This window comes from Nymphalis io, chromosome 4, assembly GCF_905147045.1.
Source record: "Nymphalis io chromosome 4, ilAglIoxx1.1, whole genome shotgun sequence".
Lineage (NCBI taxonomy): Eukaryota > Metazoa > Arthropoda > Insecta > Lepidoptera > Nymphalidae > Nymphalis > Nymphalis io.
The window spans coordinates 8,190,876-8,217,514 of NC_065891.1; the positions used below are offsets into that span (position 1 = coordinate 8,190,876).

Below are 26,639 nucleotides of genomic sequence, written 5' to 3' on the forward strand. Positions count from 1 at the left end.
TATTTATTACGAAGTAGAATAACGTTATAATATTATGCAATACTTCCAGTATCCGAGTCACTTACAAGAAGCGGCAATATTGATTTGAAATAAAAATAAAGCTTGACAAACAAAAGTGGTAAGCAAACTCATTATAAAATTTAAATTTAACTAATGAATTATAGAAATGAAGTAATTATTGATAGGAATATCGTTGTAAAGCGATCCATACTTTTATATTATAGTTCAGACAGTTCTTAATTTAAACTAATAGCTCTAGCGGTTAATCCAATGCCGCGCAGAAAATTCCAATTTACGTAATTAACTACCACAGTTTGGGTGGAAGCTATGGATAGGTGCGGCCCTATTGATAACAGTACATCGATAGCAACGTTAAATCGCATTTAATGTGAATAGATATATAATAATTTGTTCATTTTTTTTTTAATTTTTTTTACAAACTATATTTTTACTTCTAAATACAAATATAAATAAAATTAACAGGACTCAACGATATTATACCTATAACTTACCTGTAAGAGTAAAGATATTGATACAATTCCTTGAGCTTTGTGAAGTGCTTCTGAGAAATTCGAATAGAGCTGTGAATTGAAACCAAATATTTGAATCTGCAACAAAATTTAATACTGTTATTTGAAATTATAATTAAATTATTAAATCTAAATTTGTTTTTCCATTAAAAATAATAGAATTTAAATGAAATCTAAAAACGAACATGCTCAAATTATACTAATTAAAATGTTTTTTTTTTAATTTTTTTTTTTTATAGGTAAGCAGACTGAAAAATGGGTCCTAATGGTTTCTTTAACCATTTTGGCACATTGGCACTCATCTATAAAAAATATCTACTCATAATCGTCAATGAGCACATTAATCCCTTTTTTTAACGCTGGAAAAACGCGTTACGCGTTTCCCCCACGGGGACAGTGGGGGGGGGGAGTATATGGGGCTCACCGGTGTTCAAGGCGCCGAGTGCGCCCCCAACATCGGAATACCCACTAAAAAACCAGCAGTACCCTTTCTGTCATAACGAGGAGCGCCACGGGATCGCTTTCGCATGCTACCGCACTTTAAACCCTAGGTAACTAGGATTCTATAATGTATCTGAAGTGAGTTTTTTTTACAGCACAATTATATTACATATTATATTTATAAAAATAGTACTATAAAATTTCCATTGCTTTATATTGGTTACCGATTTTGAAAGAATCATAAAAATTAGTCATGTAGTTTTTGAAACAATCGCGTGCTTAAGAATATACGAAGGTAACAGACACTTCTTTTTTTTAAGTCGGTTAAAATTCGTAGAACTTTAGTAATAACATTATGTTAAAACTATTACGAATACTGAGATATATTTGTGTAGGTATTATTATAACTCCACAAAATATTATTTAAAATATACATCAAAAACTTTTCCCTTAATAAAGTAGGCGGGTAGATAAAAATATAAATCCTTTCAAGAATAAGCACATGATTTTGGATTTAACGTGGCTGTGTAAGAATTTGTCACATAAATAAACAGGAGGCACGCTTGAGTTGACTCGCAGTCGTTCTTCGGGATTACATTAGGGATTTGGGCGCCTCGAGGGGAACGCACGGCCTATGTGTGAAAACATCTGTTACGCTTTCTTTGTTAACTTTATACAAAAAAAAAATCGTTCGTATTACCAATGAATCCATGAAACGATTTTATAAATAAATTAACTCAGACGTATATAATGAAACGTTGAATTACTTCGTTAGCTTAGAAGGTTATTTATGAGTGGGAAACATGTAAGACTTGAATACAATTATTCAAGTCCGAGGCGCTTCGTTACTTCATCGTAACACGCATCGCATTTGATAATTGTTGCTAAGAGTACAATATAATTATATTAGTTATTTTACAAGGTATTAACCTGTCAATATGATAGGTCATTACGAAACTCTAGGTACTTAATACGTTTGTATAGTAAATTGTGTGCTTTGGTAGTGTGTTGGCGTAGCGTATAATTTAGAAGCGTATTTATTGTAGGTGTAAATGTTTGCATACGTGTGCTGCAATCAATTAGTGCGCATCTTCCCTCTGTTTACTTGGTGAAGTTAGACGTGACTACAATATTGCGATGAATATCGACTAATTATATCACATGGGATATCGTTTTCAGTTGGCCTATGTAGTTCTTGCACAAGACCAAGTAATATATTACGTATATATAACTATATTTTCTTTATTTGCAATATATATTTTGTATACTGTAGATAATTTAACGTCATTTATTTACTTATAAGGGATATATTGTTTCTTTGTCTAATTTTAATTGTTATGATTGATACCTTCACATTATGATAGCCTTAAAATGGACGCAGCCTACATTAACAGTTAGTTTATTAGAGAATATATAATAGTGGCTTATTAGTTCAGCGTAGTTGGAGGGAAAATCATCTGTCCGAGCGCTTTTCAAGCGAACATAATAGAACTGTAATAGATATACTAAAGCTATGAATGGAAAATTTGCAGTTTCCCAAAATAGCTATAGAATTGTGGCAATTGTTTTATATTTAGCTTTTATAGACAGCTAGTTTTCGACAGCGACTTCACTTGTGTTTGTTGAAGGAGGAAATGTTAGGTATTTTTTGTCCTTTTTTGTATCCCTTTTCAAAATTTCATGATGGTCGGTTGAGTAGTGTAGACGTGAAAGCGTAACAAACAAACAAATAAACTGACAAACAAACTCACTTTCGTATTTATAATATTAGTGGGGATTCAAAGTAATTACTTTTATAAACTAGGTTTATTTACTTAGGTTCGAGAGTATGTGAAATAAAAATAATTAGATGTATATAATAACTAATAATAATTAGATATGTTCGCTGTGTAAGTGGAATTGGGTTTAGTTTGTGTAGCAGTGTTCTCGATGACACTACATCGGGACTAGCAAGAACCTTATTACAATAATTATGTAATACAATTGTTATCAAAATTAAATCTCGTTCATCGACAGACATATGAATGTCGACTGCCTCGTTGGTCCAGTGGCTTAATGTAAGGCCGCAGACCCGGTAATCCTGGGTTCAATTCCCAGATCGGGCCAATAAAAAGTTATTGGGTTCTTCTGTCAGAAAATTCTCAGTAGCAGCCCGAAGTCTGGAAGTTGGAAGTGTATACACTCCCGCGCCTCGGAAAGCACGTAAAGCCGATGGTCCTGCCCTGAACTCTTTTCGGTCGTGTCAGATTGCCGTAGCATCGGATTATGAGAGTTAGGGAATAGAGAGTGCACCTGTGTTTGCGCACACATTTGTGCACTATAACATCTCCTGCGTAGTTGGCTATTCTCTCTTGCGATTGGCCGCCGTGGCCGAAATCAGTCAGGAGGACATTATTATTATAAAGAATATAATAATAATTCTGGATGACAAAATGCATTCTATAAAATAGGTAACAATTTGATGGAAACTTTTGTAAATATTTAACTGCAATTATATTTAGCAGCATCTTTTTTATTTTCAGATACATCATTGAATAAATTTACATGTATAATCTTTGTATACATAAAAATCTCCGAAATCGGTCTGGAGGACATTATTACATATCTATGTACACATTTTGGTCTGGTACACAAAATTGCATTGAAAACGTAACAACATAAGCATTTATAATATTATTATAGATATAAATAGACTTCAACTTACCTCAGCAGGAAATGAATATCCATTGATAGCATGCTCAGAACCAAACTGATCATGTAGTCCATAGTGTATGTGAATTTCGTGAAATTGATATTTGTAAGAGAGAGGCCCGCCGGTGATATTGATGTGATGCCGTGTCTCGTTCTCCACCGTGAAGATTACCGAATGACCCGTGTTGCTGATCAGGCCATTTATCTGATTATATAATAAGTCATTAATTATGACATATAGTACAATGAACTAATTAATCGTTGTTAGCTTAGTGGTAAGACAAAAAAAATTACTTATCTGGTATAAGCTCAAAGTAAAGTACCGTTAAACTTACTTATTTTATAAATAAAACGCTAAACATGTGTTATAAAAGGCTGGAATTTAATTTTATCTTCAATCTTATTATTATAAGTATTTTGATCATATTATATTTATCAAATAAACAACAATTATTGTAATTAATAGACGAAAAAATTATTACGCACATTATTTAAAAATGAAAAGAAAAATAAAAACATAGTAATTAGATGTTTTTGATATAATATATACTTTGGACTATAAGCTTTTGAAAGAAGATTAACAGCTTGTCAGTACTTTTTACTGATAAGTCAGTAGACTATTTATACAGTGTGAAATTATACAAAAATAAACTTACTCTATGTTTATCTATATGAAGAAATCGAAGATTGGGATCGAAAAGCAGTTTTTCCGGTTCGAGATTGACCGGAGACTGCCTGCGTCCCTTGTTGCATAGCGACCACTCGGGGTTTATAAGACCCCAGAATGCCGGACCTGTAGAATTAAGATTTGTTAATCCACGGGAATTGATTTATTATGCCATGCTTCGTGGCTAAGTTACTGCGTTAATTAAGAACTTAATCGTTAGACGTTATCATATAAAATTCAGACAGTCAATAGTTTATATTCCATTGAAGTTGCGAAACAATTGTTCTTCGATAAGATTTTTATTTCAATAACTCTTACATTGTTTTTATTTAACAAAAATATCTAACGAAAACTCACCGACGTCGAATAGATAATAATAATAATATAGATCGCAGTAATACAAAAGGTTTATTATCCGCTAATCGTTTTAACAAATCAAAAATATTTGTTTATTTATTTATTGCACATTATTACGTGACAAAGGTATATAATAAACTATTGGAATATGAAGTTAGTTTAATTGCAACAGCAAATTAGTGGCCAGCGTAGAGAGGCTGACGCAGACAGGCGTCAGAGTAGCATGCCTAAGCAATCCGTGGAGGCCCTCAAAGAGGCATACCCTATGCCTCTATCGCTGGGTTTTTGTGGCTGAAAACTGAGTTAAAATTGGCGTAATTAGCCTAAAATATCTACAATATCTTGATTTTTTGAGTTTTATTACAGATATACGGTGCCTGTTAATAATTATTTGTAATTAAAAATAATAACGTTAAGTTAACTATAATCATTTATTCAATATGAGTATGTGAGTTTTAAAAGTGAGCGTGAATGGCTAAATTTGAAACTACAAATAAAAGCTCAAGGCAAATCGGGGCCAATTTTGAATAAAATAAAAAAAAAGTATGGTTCATGATTTTTAAATTAACCTGAATATAATTTAAAAAAAAAAATCCACTTAAAAAGTTTAAGTGAACAGTAGACTCCTTCAGTGGCTTGCTTTAGTTTTCAATTTTATATTCATTCATGTTTCTATTCGAAATGACACATTTCAATGAAGTGATTCATAATAAACAAATGATATAACTTAATTTTCAATTTATAATATCGAACAGTCGATATAGATTTCGATATATTAACATGAACATTGACTTGTTCAATGAGAGAATCAAAACAAATTGAAAAGGAGTATTATTATAAAATATATCATCAAATTTTCGGTGTTCAGCATGACGTGTTCGGTGTACCCAGCATGTTTCATGCATACGCAGTCCGTTGTAATCAGTTGAAACCAAAATGTTCTGTTAATTATTGTACTGTCAAAGCGTCATAAAGGCGCATTCACACGGTGACCGCAAGCAATAAAAATCTGTTTAATTTTTATAATACTATTCGTATTATAAAAATTAAATCTAATTAATAATCGCTAATATCTTTTAATCTATGTATAAACATTATGATTTCTAATTGCTTCGCTCGAGTCTGGCAATAAAATCGAGTTAACGTTCATATTCGGTATTTCAATATAGAGAAAATTGTACGAAAGTGGCCAAAGTGCTTTGGATAGCGTTCACGTTTTTATTATTTATGACCTTGAAAATTGCACGAGTAAGCCGGCGCAGTGGTTGCGGTCACGCCTACTTTATGGCCACGCGTTAAGTGTGATTTTTTTTGGCATCGCTTTTATGAAAGATAAAAATGAGCCAAAGAATATTGCGTTGTGTTAATTAAATTTTACTTGGGAATTAAAACGAATATGGATGTATTGTTTGTACTTTTTTGACATCAGTACAGATAAAAATAAGCCAAGCGGCTTAGAAAAGAAAGTTTTAATGACATAACTTAATTAAAGTCAATTTTCTTAAATGATAATAAACAACAGAAAAATGACCATTACGCAAAATAATTTTTCTAAAGATTTTACTGTAAATATTCAAATTTGCCTCACTTTTATTTTAATAGCAAAGCGTTCCTTATTAGTTTTATTTAAAACGTTTTAAATGTAAACCTTTCACGCATTCGTCTGAGCTTTACAAATGAATATATATTAAAAAAATATAAATAGAACAACTTAAATAATACAAACACTATTTTGTACTAAAAATATATATAATCATAAAAATAAAAATTAAAACGTTTTCATAGTTAACCCAATAGTATCACAGTACAATTACTTTTACTTCGCGACCAATATAACCATGTATTTGTATTGGTTGTACAAACAGCGGCGCAGTGGTTGTGGTAACGTTCACTTTACGGCTAGCAGCTACTATAGGTTAGGGGTACATTTTTTGGCACCGTTCACGTAGCTGTGGATAAAAACTGTAATTACGTCAGCGACAGTGTTCTCACTACACTATTAGAGGAAATGTGACCGCAAACCGCTAGCTACCTCCTTAATGTTTTTTTAAACACTAATTGCAACGATTTACGTTTACGTCAACATTTTATAAGGGTGGTTTTAATTTTTTTGTTAAGCTTATGACTAAGTACAAAATAATGGTCTTTGTTGTTTTATTTAAATAGTATTTTAATTTATTTACATTTTAGGTTATTGCTTCAATCAACATCGTAACTATGACTTCATTATATTATTAATTACGTAGTATCAAAAATGTTGGAGCTTTCATTTAATAAAATAGTAGCCCAACAGTAGTTAAAACCATCTAAAAACTAAATTGATTAATACGTGTAAAAAAAAAGAAATATTATATAATATAGAAATGCCATTATTACCATAGCAAATGTTATCAAAAAAGAGAGGAAAAGTATCGTAAGCACGATTACTAATGGGCTTAAATATTAGAAGGGATGGGCCCTAACGCACGCTACATCGATTCTGGACTTCGAAAACCACGGCTAATGTTTACTCAATACATTTTTAACACTTATTTACTAAGCTACCCATATTTCATCATATGTGTTAATTTAGTATAGTACCTTTATTAAATAAAATGTTCATGGATTTGTAACTTGGAACAGATGTATAATGTTATGCATTAATAATTTTTTGGCTGTATATTTAGAATTCCTTTAATATAACAAACAATATAGCGAAAAAATATAACCATGATATATAATTTTCTGTGCATACATATAAAAGAGTTAAAGAAATAAGATGATTTCCACATAATATTTATATTTCCTAGGAGACATATAGCTAATTCCATTCCAGCGGAACACTCGAGTTACAACGTGTTGTATCTTTTTATTTGTGTAATTTTAAACACTAACTGCCAAGTCCGACTAAATATTGCTCATTGGTCGCCTATAACGTAATCAGCTGCCACCATCCAATGACAATTTAGATTACAGTAAAATTAGTTTGACTGTTTAATTATAGTCAGTAACTGAAGTTAATAATTGGTTTATACAGCCAAAGATAAACTAAGGAAACATCAAAAAACATAACAGAAAAATTCGAATGATAAAATTCAAGTAAGACCATAATATGAAATATCTGTAGCCGAGTGATGCGATAACACACCTCACAATTTTGCGAGTAACGCAATATGAATGCAAGATAAATCGCCCGTATAAATTTCATGTCACGTAAACTGGCAAAAATGTTATCGGCGCAGAGAAATTGATACGGTTCACAAACGAAATATTTTCGGATTTGGGGTAGGTCATTCGATTGAGATTTTCAATGTGACCCCAAATCAACATACGTGTAATGGGCCATCAGCTCCGTACCTTTACTTTGTCGACCGAATGTTAATTGGTTCCAAATAACTACGTTATGTTATGCAATTGACCTGATAAGTCAACATAGCATAAAAATGATCTTTTTGTTAGCTAAATAGACTATACTTAAGAATTTTGTTTAAATTGACGTTAACAACTGCTACCTACTGGCTTAATAAAATATAAAGCTCTATCTGTTACGAGTAGAAAGCTCATATCGTTGTTCTATTCTAGTTGATGTGTTATTAATGCATTTTCTCAAGACTCCTTCAGTGAACAACTTATATGTTTCCAGCTAGCATTAAATCGTTTCAATACTTACGATCATTTTGTATTAATGATATTTTATATGGAGTTATATCTACATTGAAATTCAGACAAATAACTAAGACGATTTAGTTGATTACGTATAATAGTAAGATATCAAAACTATATAAAATAATTTAAGTTCTATTTATGTTTATTTCTGCGGTGTGGTTTTAGCTGACTAGGATAAAGTCAACTCATCTTAATTGTAGATGTCATTTAAACTCACTAAGGTTGTAAAGTGCAACTATTAATAGAGCACATAAGCACCTCGACTATCAACGTAGTGGTGTGTTGATGCACACGCTATCTAAAGCATTCCGAAGGATTGTCTACCAAATTAATTCCACGCGGTCAAATTCTTTACACACTGCATCGACCCCAAGCAAATCGAATAACGGCTAGAATCGCTAACATAGCGTTCGATGGGTTGTAAAAAGAAAAAATAATCATAGAATAATGAAATATATTTTTTATGATTTGCTTGATATTACTTCTGTTGTACATAATATTGGGAGAATCATATAAAGACTTCAAATTGACAACAATCAAAAGTGAAAAAATATAAAAGGATGATAAAAACAGTAAAAATACTTGGAATAAAATCATTAGGACCTTTTTTAATTTGATAGTATGCGATAACTTATTTCAAAAATGTAGGATATTTTTCATTACTTATAACCGACATAGCTACGCACTTTTATATGAACGCGTAATTTTAACAACAACACTTATCTAAATAATATATAATGTAAGATGCATACAAATATAATAAATATAATATCAAAGTGTCGTGCTCACCTGAAATACCGTCGTAGGTCCACCATTCCTCCCAGCTGACGCCGCTGACGGCTACAATCAAACCAAGTCTAATTAACTGCACTCTCGTTATGAACATTGCTCTTAACATTTCTTGTGTAACCTTTGTTTTAATACAATTTACATTTTCTGACTTAAAGAAGTTAAAAAGTATTATATCGTGACAATTTTTCTTAAGCTTAATTCTTATTTTTTTGAATTGTAATAACTACTTTGATAAAATATTTTTTAAATGTTGTCCTTTAGAACATTTATTTGTTACCTTCTTTTGTATTATGGAATTTGAAGGTCTTCTAAAAACTTTATTAATATTGTTCAGTTAGTCGTAATCATTAGGAAAACATATTTTTTTTTAAGTTCCGTAACATGATTGATTATAAACAATAAAATAAAACATGAAAGCTTTGTAAGTGTAAGAAAATATTTATATCAAAAAATACAAGACGAACCCTAAGTTTTTTTTAGAAGTGCTCAATTTCTATTTAACTTTTACTTTACTAAAACAATCATAATGAAATGAAATAAATAAACCAATGTAGAGGAAAAGCGGTTTTCTTTGAAAACAAAACATTTTCCTTGACGAGGCGATGTTGTACACTTCAATTGTCCACAAATCGTTGTAATGTCGATTATTTTGCCGCCTTTTTGTTTTCGAAACAATGTGCAAAACATAAAGGTATCCGCTATGTTTATATTTGTTTAAAACCTGTAATATATTTATCATAATTATAAGAGAATATTATTAAATACCCACTCGTAATATTGGTTAATTTTATTATTATTGTGGCAACTTTCCGTGGCTCACCACTCCAAAGCAGAGATAAAATTAAAACACGAATAATTTTTACCTTAAAAACGTAAATATTTCAACTTCACGGACTACACCAACTCACGAGAGACGGATTTTCAGGAGATTAAAATTTCTAATTTGAGCGTTCTGAAGTTCTCTTAATTAAGATTATAGAATTATGTTACTCATAATATTTCGGAGCAATTAATTCAAAAATACTTAAATTGAGATTCTTATGCCGTAATTATCTAAGAAGTAGCTTTTCTTGTTACAAGATATTCTCACTTAACGGATGGGAGATAATTATCTTAACAAAGCCGTAATGAATGTTTAATTTTATTACAGTTTCATAGTGCATTATTTTCGCCACCTTATACAAAATAATAACTAAAATAGCAAACAAGTTTCAAAATATATAAGCGATACCCATCGTAGTACATATCCCAAAGCGTACAGTTAAAATGTATACCAATCTCGAACTTACTCGATACACGCCTGATTTATGCTTTTAATTTAAATTTTTGCATTCGCCAGGCGAAGTTCGCCACGGACGCGCCGCCTGCATTGCAAATATATGTCGCAGTCGAGTCGAGAGATCGTTTCCAGTTTCGATTCGATACAGCTTGAGCGAACTGTCGACTTTTAATCTTTTAATGCTACTCAACAAACTTTTGCCTCACGGAATACGTTCACGTTTATTTCAGTTAATAATATGTTTCGAGTAACTGTTTTCGCAGCGAATTAAAGTTTGTGATTGGAACGATTTCGTAAATTACTTTAACCTTTTAGACACAATGCTGACGTTACTATTATTTGGATAAGGTTCGTTACGATAACTAATGACTTTTTCATTGCTTTGTTATACAAGAACATGGATAACATTAACCAAGCTTACGAGCCTACGAGCCCAGTGAATACAGCTCACAGCGGCTTAAAGTAACTTTACCGCCGAAAACAACACCTGGGACTGCAGGCACATTGTAGGAATTCTATGAATTACTAAATTTTACTTAATTAAAATAAACAACGTCTGTTTTAATATAATTATGTTTTCGACACACTTATTATTCCATAAAAATGATTCAGATTAGCAAAGAAGTGAAAATTAATTCATTCTCAGATTACTTGCAGTGTAAAAATAAATACTTTTAAATTATTCCGCATTTCGACTCGTTTAGTACTGCAAATGCTCTGAAACAAACATAAGATTGAATTCTTATGCATTGTTGCATTTTGCAGACGCGATTGCTACGTGACGGAGGAAAGTGCCCGCCTGGGAGATGCCAGTCAGCGTCTGTTTTGTAGTCTTAACTCTCGACCGAGTCTGCAAGACAGAGCGCCGGTTCTACCTAAGGGAATACGAAATTATTTTGTATGGAAGAATTAGATTTCGTTCGGAAATTGAGGCTATACCATAATTTTAAAGTTAATACATTTTATAACGATACAAGCGCAGAAAAACGATCAACCATCGAACAACAATATTTCAATGGCATTGATGTCGCAATCAAATGTTGAAAACGTGAGCAATTCGCAGCCGACGAACTCCACAAAGAGCTTCAACCATGCATCGGAAATGAATCAGTTTCCGTTTTGAGTGCGGCATATGATATATCTCACCAACAAAGCGCAATCCAATATAGACTCTAAACTATAAGCAAAAATGTTCGAACTAGAAAATATCTTAACGGATTGGAAACAAGAATAGTCAGGGACATATCGAACGTACTTATTCGTGCATTTTAAATTCATAGTGTAAGTTCGTGAACATTCGAGAATTAAAAGTAATTTAATTTAGTTTCGCACTCGCTTTTTGTGCTATGGGATGCATATTAAAGCACTTTGCTAAAGAAGTTAAAGTTTGTAACATTTCAAGTAATGGCGACATTATGAAACAGCGAGTCAAAACGGAAGAACAATTTTATTGACGTATGAAATAAATAAAATCACGTGGAAAATAGGCTATTTCACGGTGCATTGAGTGTTCTGTGCGTGGCAAGTGCAGCTAGCGATGAATCCTTATCGTCGACACCCGCGCCGCACTGCAAAGATTCCATTGACGCGAATAATTGTAATAGGTATTTTAATAAAACTCAATCGTAAAGAAATAGAAAGATCATATCAACATCGAATTTAACCATTATGTTGATTTTAATTATTATAACGCGGTCATTGATAAGTGTATTTTATAAATTAATTTAGAATTAATTGCGATGACTTTTTAAAATAAAGTGATGATTGATTAAGGCTGTAATTTTCAAGATTTATATGCTAAAATTATTCACTTCCCATTTTACAATCCCTAATAAATATCGATTTCTTGATATAAAGATATTATTTGTTCGATATAAAACATCTGGTAAATATAGAATCGTGACAAAAATCACATTTGTCGTTAGTTATTAGCTATATTATGATTATGATTTTTTTCACTTTCTTTATAGAACATATAATTTTGAGAATACATATGAGGAGCGGCTGATTAATTCGTGCTAATAAATGTAAAAATAGATAAGGTTTAAATTTAGTATATTTCGTAAATATATTTTCATTTTCAATTCATATCAATTTTGATATAAATTATTCACCACACCACAGTTAAACAAATTATATATAGTCATGCAAAAAAATATTAATTATTCGGTAGCTTAAATATTTTTACTTATTATTGACTTTTTATTTTAAAGATGTGATTTAAAACCGCAAACATAGTTCTTTCTTATTTGAAAGGTCAGTTTACCACTTATCAAATAACTTAAATTCTTCTACAACCAAATGTTAAGTTAAATGAAAATGGAAAATCAATTTAAGATACTATAGTGTTTTAATAACTAGAAATTATTACAAGAACAATATTCAGTGAAGCAAAGTTAAATTAAAGTCGTATGCGGATTTGGCGTCGGTTCGCCTGAGCTTAAGGCCGGGCACCTGCGCCCTGGTCCCGACCTACCAGTGAAAACACAATTTGCGGTGCGCCTTTTGTGACTCCTGTTTACTTTTATGCAATTTATTTTTCGTGTTTATGTACGGTGCACAGGCATTCATTCAAGCTTTCCTCTAATTCGCCAGATGGTCACCGCTATTAGCATTTCTAAACCTACGCTGCTTTGTCTTTCGAGTTTTATTTGAATACCGACGGCTCTAATAAATATTTATATAAATATATACAAAAAAGATAAATTAATTATTAAATTCTAAAGAGTCTCTTTACCTATTAAATTAAGAATCTATCGTAATTTAATAGGTAAAGAGACTAAAACTCTTTAGAATACCACAATACACCGAAAATGTTTTGTGTATCTGTTTTTAACATATAATTAAATTTAACGAAAATTTTAGCATTGAAATAATTTAAATAGGTAACATAATTGTATTAACTTAGTAGAAATGAATATTGCAACAATATTCTTTCATAAAGATCGATTAATAAATATATGGAAAATCGTTTAGTGTCAGAGTTCGTAGCAATTCTAAATGTTTTTAAAGTTTATCACTATTATTTATAGATATTAAAAGCTCAGTTGCGATTGTCACTTTATAACTGATAATATAATTAACTTTGGTGACCTTAGACATACAGGCAGATTGACTTTTTATTTATAAAATATTGTTAATACTTCTTCACTGCTAATCGACATCAGCAATAAACAAGCGCGAGAAATGAGCGTATTTAGTACATATTTGATTTGCTTTATATTTATATTGCAGTACGTACTCTTGATACTTTTAAGTTTATCTTTCAGCTTATTTTAAAATAAATTATAGCATTAAAACTGTTTTAAATTAAACCTTTTACGCGAGATTTTAATGGAAACAAATAAAGTGTGAAGCGAAAGAAGCTCAAACAAGGTCATAAAACATGTCACTGGAACGAGCCTATATATAATCAGCTTAGTGATAAATTGGTAAATAGCACGCGAACGACACAGCTGCTTCCGGGCTTAACCTCGCGCCTGTCTTCTTCATAGTTCACCGACTTCGACCATTGCAGTGCTACAGAGACAGTCGGAAGTGCGACGAACGACGTCGTGACAAGATCACAATTTAAAAAGATTTTAAATACCTTAATGCTTTTGTTCACTATAAAGCGTAATGATATTACAATGATTTTATTATTTTGTTAAAAGTAAAGAGTATCGTTTCTGGAATCGCAGAGAAGTCCGTAGTGGTGCGTCGGATCTGCCGCGTGTCGGTAGATTTAAAGGCGCGGTAACCCTACGATTTGCATTTTGATGCAAAGTGAAGGAGAACACACGGCAAATGACTTCAAATCTCAAGACCAACACAGACTGACACGCACGTTTGAAGAGCATCGATGCGGTGTCCGTGGTCATTGGTCGAGTGTGAATTATCGAATCACGCAATGTCGGAAGCTAACTTTAGACTTATAAGCATTATTATCTCTTTTTTATTTCTATCGCTGTTTTATACGTCGCTGTGTCGCAGTGCAACTGTAGATCGACCGACGTCTCAGATACCAAACAATATTGACCTGTATCGCCGTGGGCTGCATTGAATTTTATTATTTCAAATATAAATAGAATTCATAACAATGAACTTCGTTTATCCATACTGTTAGCTGTTTTGATCAGTTTTTAATACATTTTTATTTGTTTTCAACTCTTCAGACAATAGATTTATGGTTAAAGAATTTATTTCTCAAAAAAAGAATACGATTCACATTAAATATTTGAGAAAACAAGATTAACATACTTAAATATTATATATACAACATAGGGCGGTACACAGAAATAAAGAACAACAAATTAGACTTCACTTAAAATAATGTGGGTATGACAAAAACAAGATGCAATATTACGTATCGTTTGTTTTATAGAAATTGTATAGCAATTGATATTATTTTATTAAGCTAATTTACACAATTAATTTTTGTAAGAAAAATATAATAACAACATGAATATATAACAAATGCAAATACTTTAGGGCTTAGAGAACTGTTTTAAAATGTGGTGTTTAAGGTTTTTTTTTGTATAAAGTTAAAGACTGAATATCCATAATGCTATGAGGTAGTTCGTTATATAACCGTGCTCCTTCATACAATATACTTTTTTAACGTAGTTGGTTCTTAGTCGTATGAGACATATATAATTCATCCGTTTAGTTATCCGTTTCTGTGTTTGTCCTATTTTTGTGAACGATAGTTTTGTGTTTATGTTTTTGTTCAAAATCTTTTGCACTAATAGACACGAGTTATATTTATATATTTGAGATACTGTCATCATCCCTGTTTCGTTATACACTTTCTCAGTAGCAGATAGATAATTATAGTGAAAAATTAGTTTTATGATTTTGTTTTGTTTTATTAGTAATTTTTGTTAAGTTAGTACTTGCAGAAGTTCCCCAAATTTCAATCAAATATTCAAGGTGAGGTTTTACCATTGAATTATATATAAGATATCGTACAGATTTCGAAAAACATCAAATAGTACCTCGAATTCTAGCTATTAAATTTGATATTTTTGAACGTAATTTATTTATATGTACGTCCCATGAAATGCGGTTATCTGTATGTAATCCCAAATACTTTTCTGAATGAACTCTCGTCAATGTTTTATTATTGATGCTAGATTTAAAAATAAAAAAAGGTATGAATTCTATTGTAGAAATAAATACAGAATGGCTTTAGGCTAATGACACTTGGTTACAAATATGATCCGTTTTTATAGGTGTTGTGAATATTTTACCAAAATATAAATAGTTTCAAAAAATTCACTATTTGGTACAACTGTCGTATTTTGACGATATATACACTATATAGCCAAACCAAAGCCCGGATACAATATTCATTAGACAAATGCCTAGTATCTGTCATCTACATACATTTACCCTACTAATCGTTATTAGTAGTCTTCTGATCTTAAGGTAGCGAATCAATGCCGTCTTCTAAATTATGCTTCGTAGACAATACTAGTAGACAATATATGTTATTTGAAACAAAAACATAAGAAAAACTGTATTGCGTTTGTTTTCACATTGGGTTTTAAATACAAACGCTATAACATTAGATCACTTATGTGTATCTATCCTTTTATTTTATGTTGTTTATACAAATGTATTTATTGAACATTGATCTGTTAATGGAAAAAAAAGAAATGATATTTTCTTAAAAATAAATGTTTAAAAATCTTACCTGTATAAGACAGTAAAATTTGTAGTAAGGCCGACGCTATTGCCGCACCAAGGAGGTTGTACATTGTCTATGACATATCTTTCGGCTCCGGCATTTGAAACTGTCTATGATCTCATAATAGTAAAATAATTGTCTTCCTTTAATTTTTTCATTGTCAATACTAAATTCAGAATAAATTAAATCTTATCGTTGAGAATGCCGAAAACGTGACTCGTTGCTCCGTTTCATACTGTCACCTGAAACAAAATAATGGATATATTGTTAAAAATACAAAACAGTTACTAAAAAAAAAGGTAAATTTAAATACAACTTTTCCATGTGTTAAGTTTGTATGAAACGTTTGTGAAACAAAAATGTTTCATTTTTGCCAGGTGTACTCAGTTGCACGAGCGTCACTTTTTTATAATAAAACAATTAATATTAATGAACGTACATAAATGAGAGTGCATAATTATGTCAACATTTTATTTTCCAACGCAATAATTTAAAGTACTATTAAAATAAAATCACTCGTTCTATATTACGGATAAATATTAAACATTTAAAACATGGCTACACTGATAATGATAATATTTTTTTGCTAAAAACATATTTAGAATTTCAACATTTATTTATTTATTAATTTAATAACGATACATTGTATATACATTTTTTATTAAAAACTAAATTATGGTATAGTATTACAGGTATACACAGCATTGCGGTTGTCCCTCTTAAATATGAAAATATTTTAGGTTACATGAGATAATATATAGTTAGACTTTAAACATATCATAGTTGGACAAAGACACATGTCAACTTTTCACTTTAAAAATATTTTTATCATTCGGCGGAAAGACAGGCAACCCCTAAAATGTTCGTTTCCGTCGGCACTAGAACTGAATAAAAATAATGAAAAATATTAAAATAGATTTAAGCTTTAAAATACCGATACTGGAATTTTAATAATTTAAGTGTATGTCAATCATAATTACGAGTCAGTTCTTCATCAGCAAGTTCTTTTTCGAGAACATCGGTACTAACGTAGAAAACGAATGTACACGATTTAACCACAGATTCAGTTTGTTTAATTTAAACGTAACTGATCCGGAACCAAATATTTGCTCATGCAAGTACATACATTGCCAAATTTATTCAATAAATAGAAAGATTTTTGCATTCCCGTACGTCTGTTGCAAAATTGGCGCAGCATTCATAAATCCTTCATAGCCTTTATAAATTAATGCAGGCGCGATTCGAACATGTAACGTTACGATTCGAAGAGTTGCTTTATGGGATTAATATAGAATTGTGAATTTTTCATTTGAATTTTATTACTATAGCACATGTAAATCTAATTACTTATTTGATTTGTTAACTGTATTTTCATTAATTGCCATGTGCCATCAATAATTGAAATGACAGGTGGTTAATTGAGTTATCGCAAATATAAAATAATAAATATTTTGATTTTAAGTCGTTAACATAATTAATATTCATGCAAATGCAAGTAAGAATGCAAAAACTTTCGCTCATTTTATATTTTATAAACGGAAAAATATAAAATTTCAAAGTATACTTAGTTATAAACTCGAGGAGTGTATTCTATTTATAATTTAAAGCTGTATTGTATTTTTTATATAGTTTACATATAAAGGTTGGAATTATAACGATTTAATCTATTTATGAATACGCTAATAAGAATATTGTTTATACAATTATAAAATATAAACAGATTATTTAAAAAGGCATATAATTAAAAGAATTATTCGTACGAAGAATGACTAATTGAATTGCTTAATGGCCTCACACATGAATCATTTTCTGCGTCTTAATTCTTAAATCAAGGCTATACATAACCAGGGTATTGTGTGAAATTGTAATATGATATTACTACTTAACAGCGCGTGCTGTTAAGTAGTAGGGTTGGCTACAAACTCAAAAATAGTATTCTATTTAAAAAAAATTATAATTATTTTATATTTAATTTCTATTGAAGTAAACAAAAATATTTATTTACTAATTACATTTAAAAAAAAATGAGATCATTCACATAGTTCTACGATATTCACAGATTATAACAATACAGAAAATTATTATTATATAACAAAATGTAAACGAAATATTTTCTAAAATTATTTCTAGGATGCCATAATAAAATCGTATCGTGCGTAGCCGTACGCAAAAGAATATAGTGCTATATGAGATCAACGCTTAATATGTATATAGTAACAAATGTAATAAATAATATGCATAATAGTATAATTACCACAAAAAAGATTGACAAATGTTAATATAACAGCAGAAATCATTATGAAGATGTAAAATATCGAACGATAAGGTACATTTGTAACGAATTCATAACTAATTGCTACTTCAAAAGTTGTTACAGTAATAATTTCGTAAAGCGGAGATTTGTGTCTACATAAGTTATCGCTTGAAACTTGCTGATAATGGAAATTTGATAGGTAGCGGTGCTGTAACACTTGGATGTAAGGTCCTACGTTGGTTCGCTCCATCGTATAAATAAGCGTGAAGTTGTGTGGTATCACGCGAACTGGTCATTAACCCTGCTTCACGGTTTACTAATGGGAGCTGAGGGTGTCAAAACGACCGCAACGAAACCGTCAACTAAAAGCGGCTGCACAGCTAAGATTGTTTGTATATAATAAAAATTATTACTTATTATAGTTTTTTGTTGGTTAATATTATAAAATCTATAGTTTATATAATTAAGTTAATTATAAGTACATAATAATTAAATTGTGCTAAATAAAATACCAATTTAAATTACTTTAAAGTCACTGTTGAATTTTTATAGCTTGGGTAGACTAATTGAATAACTGTAACATAGGCCTAATGATACCTATAAATAAATTAAATAAAATATTTACAGTTTATACCACCGTTATACATTTTTTTAATATAAGAAACATATAGAAACATATTAGTCCGATAAGGTAATGATAATGTTCAAGAATCACAATCCCTATTAATATTATAAATGCAAAAGTACTTGCTCGTTTCTTCTTGTTTCAAGCAGCAACAGAGCAACGGTTTGACGTGATTTTTTTGCGTAAAGTTGCTTATTCCCGTGAGTGACATAAGCTATTCATTATCCAGGAATAATGCACGCGATTGAAGCCACGGATAAAAAGTAGGTAGTTATATTTATAAAATTAATGTTAATACTATCATGACATGACATTCAACTAAGCTACAAAAACGATTTAAAAAAAATTAAGTGAATTTATGTAAATAGTTTGATTTTACTTGTTGTAGATAATGTGTAGATAAACAAGAAATGAAAATATAAAGAAACAGCCAATAAATGACCTGCTGGGCTAAGGCCTCTTGTCCTTTGTGAGGTAAATGTTTGGAGCTTATCCCACCAAGCTACTCCAATACTGATTAGTGGTGGTGGATATATGTAGATTTTCAACCGACCCATAACTCGCCAAGGCATGAGATGAATTATAAGCAGAAATCAAGCAGATGAAAATTATTTGGTACTTGCCTGGGCTTAAAGCCGCAATCATTAGTTAAGATTCACGCGTATCAAAAAAAGGACCATCTTGGCTTTAATTTAAAAAAATCAAAATCGTATACAAATGAAAACAAAATGTCACTTCAAATTTAACAAACAAAGTTGAAAACGGGATAATGTTATCGACTTTTGTTGCTTCGATTTAATGAAAAGTCTATTTAGCAGTTGATCGACTAAAATAGTATATAATATGAAAATTAACAAAACAACTTTAAATAAAATTAAGTTTGAATAAAATCACGAAGAAGTAAAACAAATAAAAGGTTTTGAAGAATGTCTATTTGTCAAACAAAATATAAAATATTTAAAATAGTAATTATACACCATAAGCCTAACTACTCCGATACGCCAATATAAACCTAAATACTGAGTCAATCAAGTTCTGTATATATAACGCCGATGAAATATTAAACAAACATTCTATATAAAAAAAAGTTTTCTTTAAGTTCGTTTTAAGTTATCGTAGGATAGGTAAGTAATATCCATAAATAAGATTTCTATCTTATTGTTCAATATTATTGTGCGTTAATGACAAATTATTTTTACTTAGTCTGAATTGAATCGAACATTATAGATATTTGACCCTCGATTAGGCAGAGGATATGAGGGTAGTTTATCACAGCCATTTAAAGCTTTGAAACTTTTAAGGTCTAAAATTTTGGAGTGTTAACGCTTGGAACTTATCTGTAACATTTTTTCTGCTCCACGTGGCAAAAAAATCATCCAACATAATAATTATACAGATTTCCTCACGATCTAACCTTGTCCGCACCTTTAAGAACATATAAAGTCAGAAGTGCTAGTTCCCACTAGCAATTTGAAACGCAATCTTTAGTTAAGATCCATGTATGATTTTTATTTTGTGCTTTCATTAAAACATATTACAATATTTTAACATTATTCGAATGTCTATAATCGAAATTAAACTTATACAGTTGTGGATCTAAACAGGATTACTAATTTATTTATACACTAAATATACACATTGAGCAAATTAAAGTTATATGATTTTATGGATTATAAAAGCCGCGGTCGACAGCCAGGTTTCAATGAATAGGGTACACATTGCTCAGTTCTATGTGCACATAAAAGTTTATCGCGGCTGTCGCATTTATTCGTAATTACGCGTAATTGGATGCAAGATAGTAGTATGAATTCAAATTTACTGAATTTCGTATGTAATGTGTATGTTAATAACGTGGTATAAAATTGCAACATGACTTTATCGTACCAAAATGTTTGATTATATATCTCAATGTTAGATTGGGTAACAATTAAATCTATGTTAAATTCGCGTGTCTCGTCCTCTTTACGACGGAGATTTATGACAACTTTTACGGTGTAAGCCATCATACGTGTCCTTGAATTTTTGATTGCTAGGAAGTTTTTTTTTTATATGTGGAATAATTTATTACGGTAACACGGTGCATATAAACCTGACCTAACAGTTGGAGAACTTTTCATAAATATAACGATATATTATATACGTTTTCGTTAGTCAATTTAGTTTATAAAATTACCGTTAAATATATAATTCGATTTTATGTCAAACAAATAGATGTATTAATTCAGTAAATGTGATAACTTAAGCGTATTCATTAAAATGATTAAGCAGTAAGGTTACAAAAAATGTCAATAACATTATGCTAAAAGCCGTGAACAGAATGGAAGCTGAGCGGACTGGAATGTCAGGAAAATATTTTTTGAAAAGGTTCGCTTTTTCAAAGCCACGTCGTCGTTGTATTGAATGCGTTTTAATGAAAAAACATGCACCGATTCGCAACAGTCTAGGGAATTAAATCCTCGGAGCGGCGCTCACGATACCAAATGCATCGGTTGGAATTTTCATTCGGCCGAATATTATTTCCACGGGGATTTGGCATCTGCCTATTTAAAATTATGGTAACGATTGATACATTTTGAATTAGTTCCGAATATTACAATCGGTTTACCATCGAATACATTTTAAATGGGTTTCAGTTAGGCGTTTTATGTTTAATTGAATTATAAAATATTAAGAATAGAAATATAATGAAATAATAAATGTTATACATAATGAGTTTAATGATAATAATTATTTAATGCTAAAGTATAATAGATTAAAAAATATTATATTACAAGAAAATTCAAATATATTCTTATTGTGAAGATTACAATATAAATACTAGTTCCGAATATTTGCTATAATAAAATGTTATAAATTTGTATTTTTTCATATATTAATTGATTTCGTTACAGGTATATAACTAATAGAACAAAACAGATTTTATTCGATTTTTAAATTTACTAGAAATGTTTTCCAAATTCCAAATTTTAATTATTAAAAAATATAGTGAAGGGAATTATATTAGTGAACTTGTATCTATACTCGATAGATTGATTTCAGCCAACAATGTATTACAATTTATTAATTCTTATAAGCTTATTAAATCTATAAAAAAATATAATACTAGTATAATTTTCTAAAGAAACCGATTCAATTTTTATCATAAAAAATTTACTTTTTTTGTTGCATTATTACGACACACCATTTTGTCATATGTGCTTTCAAAAATATCAGCATAACTACTAATTATTATTAAAAATCGTACGTACCTATTTCAAAAATGTCGATTTGTCAAGACAAATTTTATACATTTTAAAACACTGCTATGAGCTTGAAAAGTATAACAAATATTAATAAAACCCTTTTCGGAAACGCAAAAATATTTGAGATTTTTTACAAGAATATTTTTATCGTAGCTGAAAGTTTGAGCATTGTCGTAAAGTTCCCGCCATTTCACGAAAAACAGTTCTTAAATCCCGTCTATGCGGTACAAGGTGCGCGGCGCGACTGAAGTCTGAAGGCATGTTTCACTAGGAACCACAGTCAACATGATCCCGCTGGCCTACCTTTCAAGTTTTCTACCTACTGCTACGATTCGAGATGTCATATTTAACTTGTATTGACCAATCTAAATTCGGCTATAGCTTCGTAAATTTAACGTTCAAAGTCGTTTGACAAAATCATTTTTTGTATCATTTGTAACTTGCTTCAAATAACGCTTTTCTGAATTGAGATGCAAAAGGTTGAATGTAACAAGATGTTTCATAGAAAATTAACCTTTAAAATCCTATTTATAAAGTTGAGATTAATAAATTGGCAAAAAAGCGAACATGATACGGAACGTTGGAAAATGTTTGAATTTTTCCATGCCAGACGGAGATAGATAGAGTTTTTAGTGACAAAAGGGTACGGCCTACACAAATCAAGTGGTGGGGATGATCTTAAAATGTTCTAAGATGTGTGAAGACAAACTCGTTTATCCTATACCTGGATAAAAATATAGACGCTTCGATAAATTTATTAATATAATATAAACTGGAGTTCTAAATCAATAACACAAAATTTTTCTTTAATAATATAAATACGAAGTAGTGTATGAACTCTTTCATGAAACATGTAAACATTTTCAAAGGACCTAACTCAAAGCAAAATGTTGTTTATTTTGTTAGGAAAGAAAGCCTGTATACAACGGAGAAAACGGCACATGTCAGAGCATGAATAAAAGAAGAGCTATGTTTCAGACTTTCAAAAGTTTAGGTAGTATTTTTCAGGAGATACTTACATTTCTCATGTTGCGTGTCGGTCGTTAGAGCCATCTCGGGTTCAACGAAGTTGCTTTATATGAAACTCGTTATTTTAGAGAGAAATACAAAAATCTTCAATTGTTGTAAGCAAAGGAGATAACATTTATTATTCTTAAATAACAATAATAGATACAATATTCAAGTGAAGCGTACAAATTCTTAGTCATATATAAATATTGGAAAGCCTTTGAGTGTTATTTCACAGAATATCCGTTTTAAAAGATATTTATTGTAAAAAGTGTGTTTAAAGTGATTGTTTCGTATGGGAGGTGTTGTAGTTGAGTCTATACCGAGCTGGTGATAAAGAACAAAAAAGTATTTAGACTTTTTGGCTCTGATTACTTTAAAAGATAATAATATACATGTCGATATCTTTATTTATACTCGCCCTATAAGATATTTTAATGAACGTATTAGGCGTTTATTTACGCGTCAAGTCTTCAATGAAATATATAATCACAGTAACTACAGACAGATAAATAACTAGAGTAACTACTGAGTTTCGTGCTGGTTCTTCTTGGTAGAATGTACTTTCATTTGTATTATTATGATTGTTTTAAATTTAATTTAATTTAGTTACTAATTATTAGGCCGATTAATATTTTCACTCAATTAAGGGTAAATATACGAGCTAAATAACTAAATTGTAACTTATAAGCTTATAATTTCAATTGCTGTAAATATATTATAAAACATATTCTTCAGCCCACTCTACTACTCGCTTATATGCCTGCACTTAAATTAAAAAAAGCACCGATTTCAAAAAAGTGCAAAGTGGAAAATGCACTAAAACTGAAAAATAACACAATTGAGTTTTATCAAAAAGTTTTATATATGCTACAAAGCTATTTTAAAGTCGGCGCCTTCAATGAAAACCTTTTAATAAAAAGCCAATTCAGTTATATTTCCACTTTTTATGCTTTTTTGGAGTCAATTTTGATATTTTTTTTATGAGAGAGTTTGATTTTTTTTTTATTTTTAAGGACTAAAGCCGTATTAATATGAATCTTTAACACAATACAGATTACATTCATGTTATAATTATTATTCCTCAAAGTCGATAAATAAAATATGATCTGGAGTTAAAACTGCAAAGTCAGAGTTGGTAGATAATAAATCATTACATATTACATATATTAAACATATACGGCCTTACTTATAGACGTTGCTTAGCGGCTGTTTAGTTAAAAACTTATTTATCTCTGCCTGTCATAATTGATTTGAGATTCGAAAGAAAAAGACACAACATTGTTTAACTAATCACTTTTTAAACACAGTTTATAATTAAGACCGAAAGTTATTAAGTGGAATACTTAAACTACTAACTAAATACTAGAGGATAAAAATAAACATAATTAAATCTATCATTTTTGTAGGATCGTATATTTTATGTTGAAATATGTAATTGGAGTATTTTTGGAAAAAGTCTGTGTAATCATTGATTTTATTTGTAACGTGAATGGTAATAGTTCTTTGATAAAGAAAGGAATGAGAAAAACTTGTACAAGAGGAGATAGTGGAATAATATGTTACTACTAACTATACTGTCAAAGATTTTACTTTCACACTTACAATATCTTAGATATAGATCTCACCAAAATATTAAAAATGATTTTTTATTGACGAACTAGCACAAATCTCTACAAGAAAACAAGAAATGTAATGATTATTTGGTAACAATTTTATTTTTCTATTTATATATATTTATAAACAGAAACAATATAATTAGAAATATACCACTTCTATGTAAAACTATTTAAGAATTTCGAAGGTCGTAGCACATTTTATATTATAAAGTTGTGTGTAAATGTTGCTTAAAAATAAAAATTCATTCGGTAAATAAAAATAATTTCAGCAAATTAAACAAACATTACTCACACATTACCAACTCCTCCTAAGTCCAGCATTGCGGAACGATAGCAATAATATACCAACTAAAGGAATTTATGAGCCCAATGTTTGACCCTAAATTCGCGTAATAAATTATGGTTTACTTTGTCGTTTATGAGGGCTGCTGTAGACATAACCGTGCTGGAAACATGTGTAACAGATTGCGGCAATAAGGGAAATTGTCTTTTTTATGAACGCCAGCCGACGTGAAGTGACGTCGAGGACAATCTGACACTTACGGCTGATCGCTTTCGTCTTTAACTTAAACGTCTTTTTGATAGAAGCTTTATTTTATCGCTTATTTTATAAATAACGTCATAATCCTGGTAGGTAAATAATAAAAGAATTAACAAAAAACAAAATAATTTAAAACGATATAGACTTACTTATTGTTGGTAATAATTACCATTTACGTAGATATTTTTATAATTTAGTATAGCATGAAGGAAAGTCACATAGGAAAATTAGTATCTATTCGAAAGAATGTTTTATAAATACTCATGATGGTTTTTCAAAAAATTAAAATTGTTTATTTTAAGAAAGTTTTAATACATAAGATTACTAATGCTGGTTATTTTTTCATTTATGTTTGGAACAGGAAACGACAGACATTTGTGTGCATGAACATGTCTGTTTGTCCTGAGTCTGGGTGTAATTATCTATATAAGTATGTATTTACAAAAGAAAAGTAGTATTTGTAGTATATCAGTTGCCTTGTTTCCTTAGTACAATCTCTGCTTAATTTGGGATCAGATGGCCGTGTGTGAATAATGTACCAGGATACTGTATGTATTATACACTAGTATTTTTAATGATAGGCTACTAAAATAAATAATGCATCCGTTTACATCTTTTTACTATTATGATATTAATACACATAAAAAAGCCACTTAAAATATGGCTACTTTTAAGAACATCAATATAGACTATCTACAACATTTCTAGTAAGTTAATTACAATTTAGTCGTTTATCTTTCGTACCTGAAGTGTCCAGCGTGAACTGAATCCAGAAGTTAATTTCACGGTGTATTTCTCGCACCGTAGGAAATCGCCTCCTTATTTTAAAGCGCTCTTGTGTAAAATAGAATTAATTTATTTCTTTCCACTCATTACAAGAACAGCCTTTTCGTAATTCCTTTACCTGCAAATGGACCTTTAAAGTTTTTTTTAAAAGATGTCTATATTTTATTTCATTATGACGGTATATTCAACAGATAATTTAAGGATAATGATGACTACTAATTATATATCTATAAAAGCCGAGTTGGCCCACTTGTAAGAACGCGTGAATCTTAACCGATGATCATAGGTTCAAACCCGGGCAAGCACCACTGAATATTCATGTGCTTAATTTGTGACTATAATTCATCTCGTGCTTTACGGTGAAGGAAAACATCGTGAGAAACCTGCATGTGTCTAATTACATTGAAATTCTGTCACATGTGTATTCCACTAACCCGCACTGGGGCAGCGTGGTGGAATAAGCTCCAAACCTTCTTCTCAAAAGGGAGAGG

At 30.4% G+C, this 26,639-nt stretch overlaps 1 protein-coding gene across 1 annotated transcript in view; it reads right to left on the reverse strand.

Moving 5' to 3' along the window:
* LOC126768207 (carbonic anhydrase-related protein 10) overlaps positions 1-22,421 on the reverse strand; it is a 28,845-nt gene extending 6,424 nt beyond the window's left edge. Inside the window, exons 1-6 of the mRNA XM_050486174.1 lie at positions 22,201-22,421; positions 16,080-16,315; positions 9,121-9,171; positions 4,319-4,455; positions 3,676-3,867; positions 513-608 (exon numbers count right to left, since the gene is read on the reverse strand). Of these exons, the coding sequence (XP_050342131.1) occupies positions 513-608; positions 3,676-3,867; positions 4,319-4,455; positions 9,121-9,171; positions 16,080-16,143 (540 nt within the window). The 5' untranslated portion in view covers positions 16,144-16,315; positions 22,201-22,421. The remainder of the gene's footprint in view (positions 1-512; positions 609-3,675; positions 3,868-4,318; positions 4,456-9,120; positions 9,172-16,079; positions 16,316-22,200) is intronic.
* Positions 22,422-26,639: the final 4,218 nt, after the last annotated feature.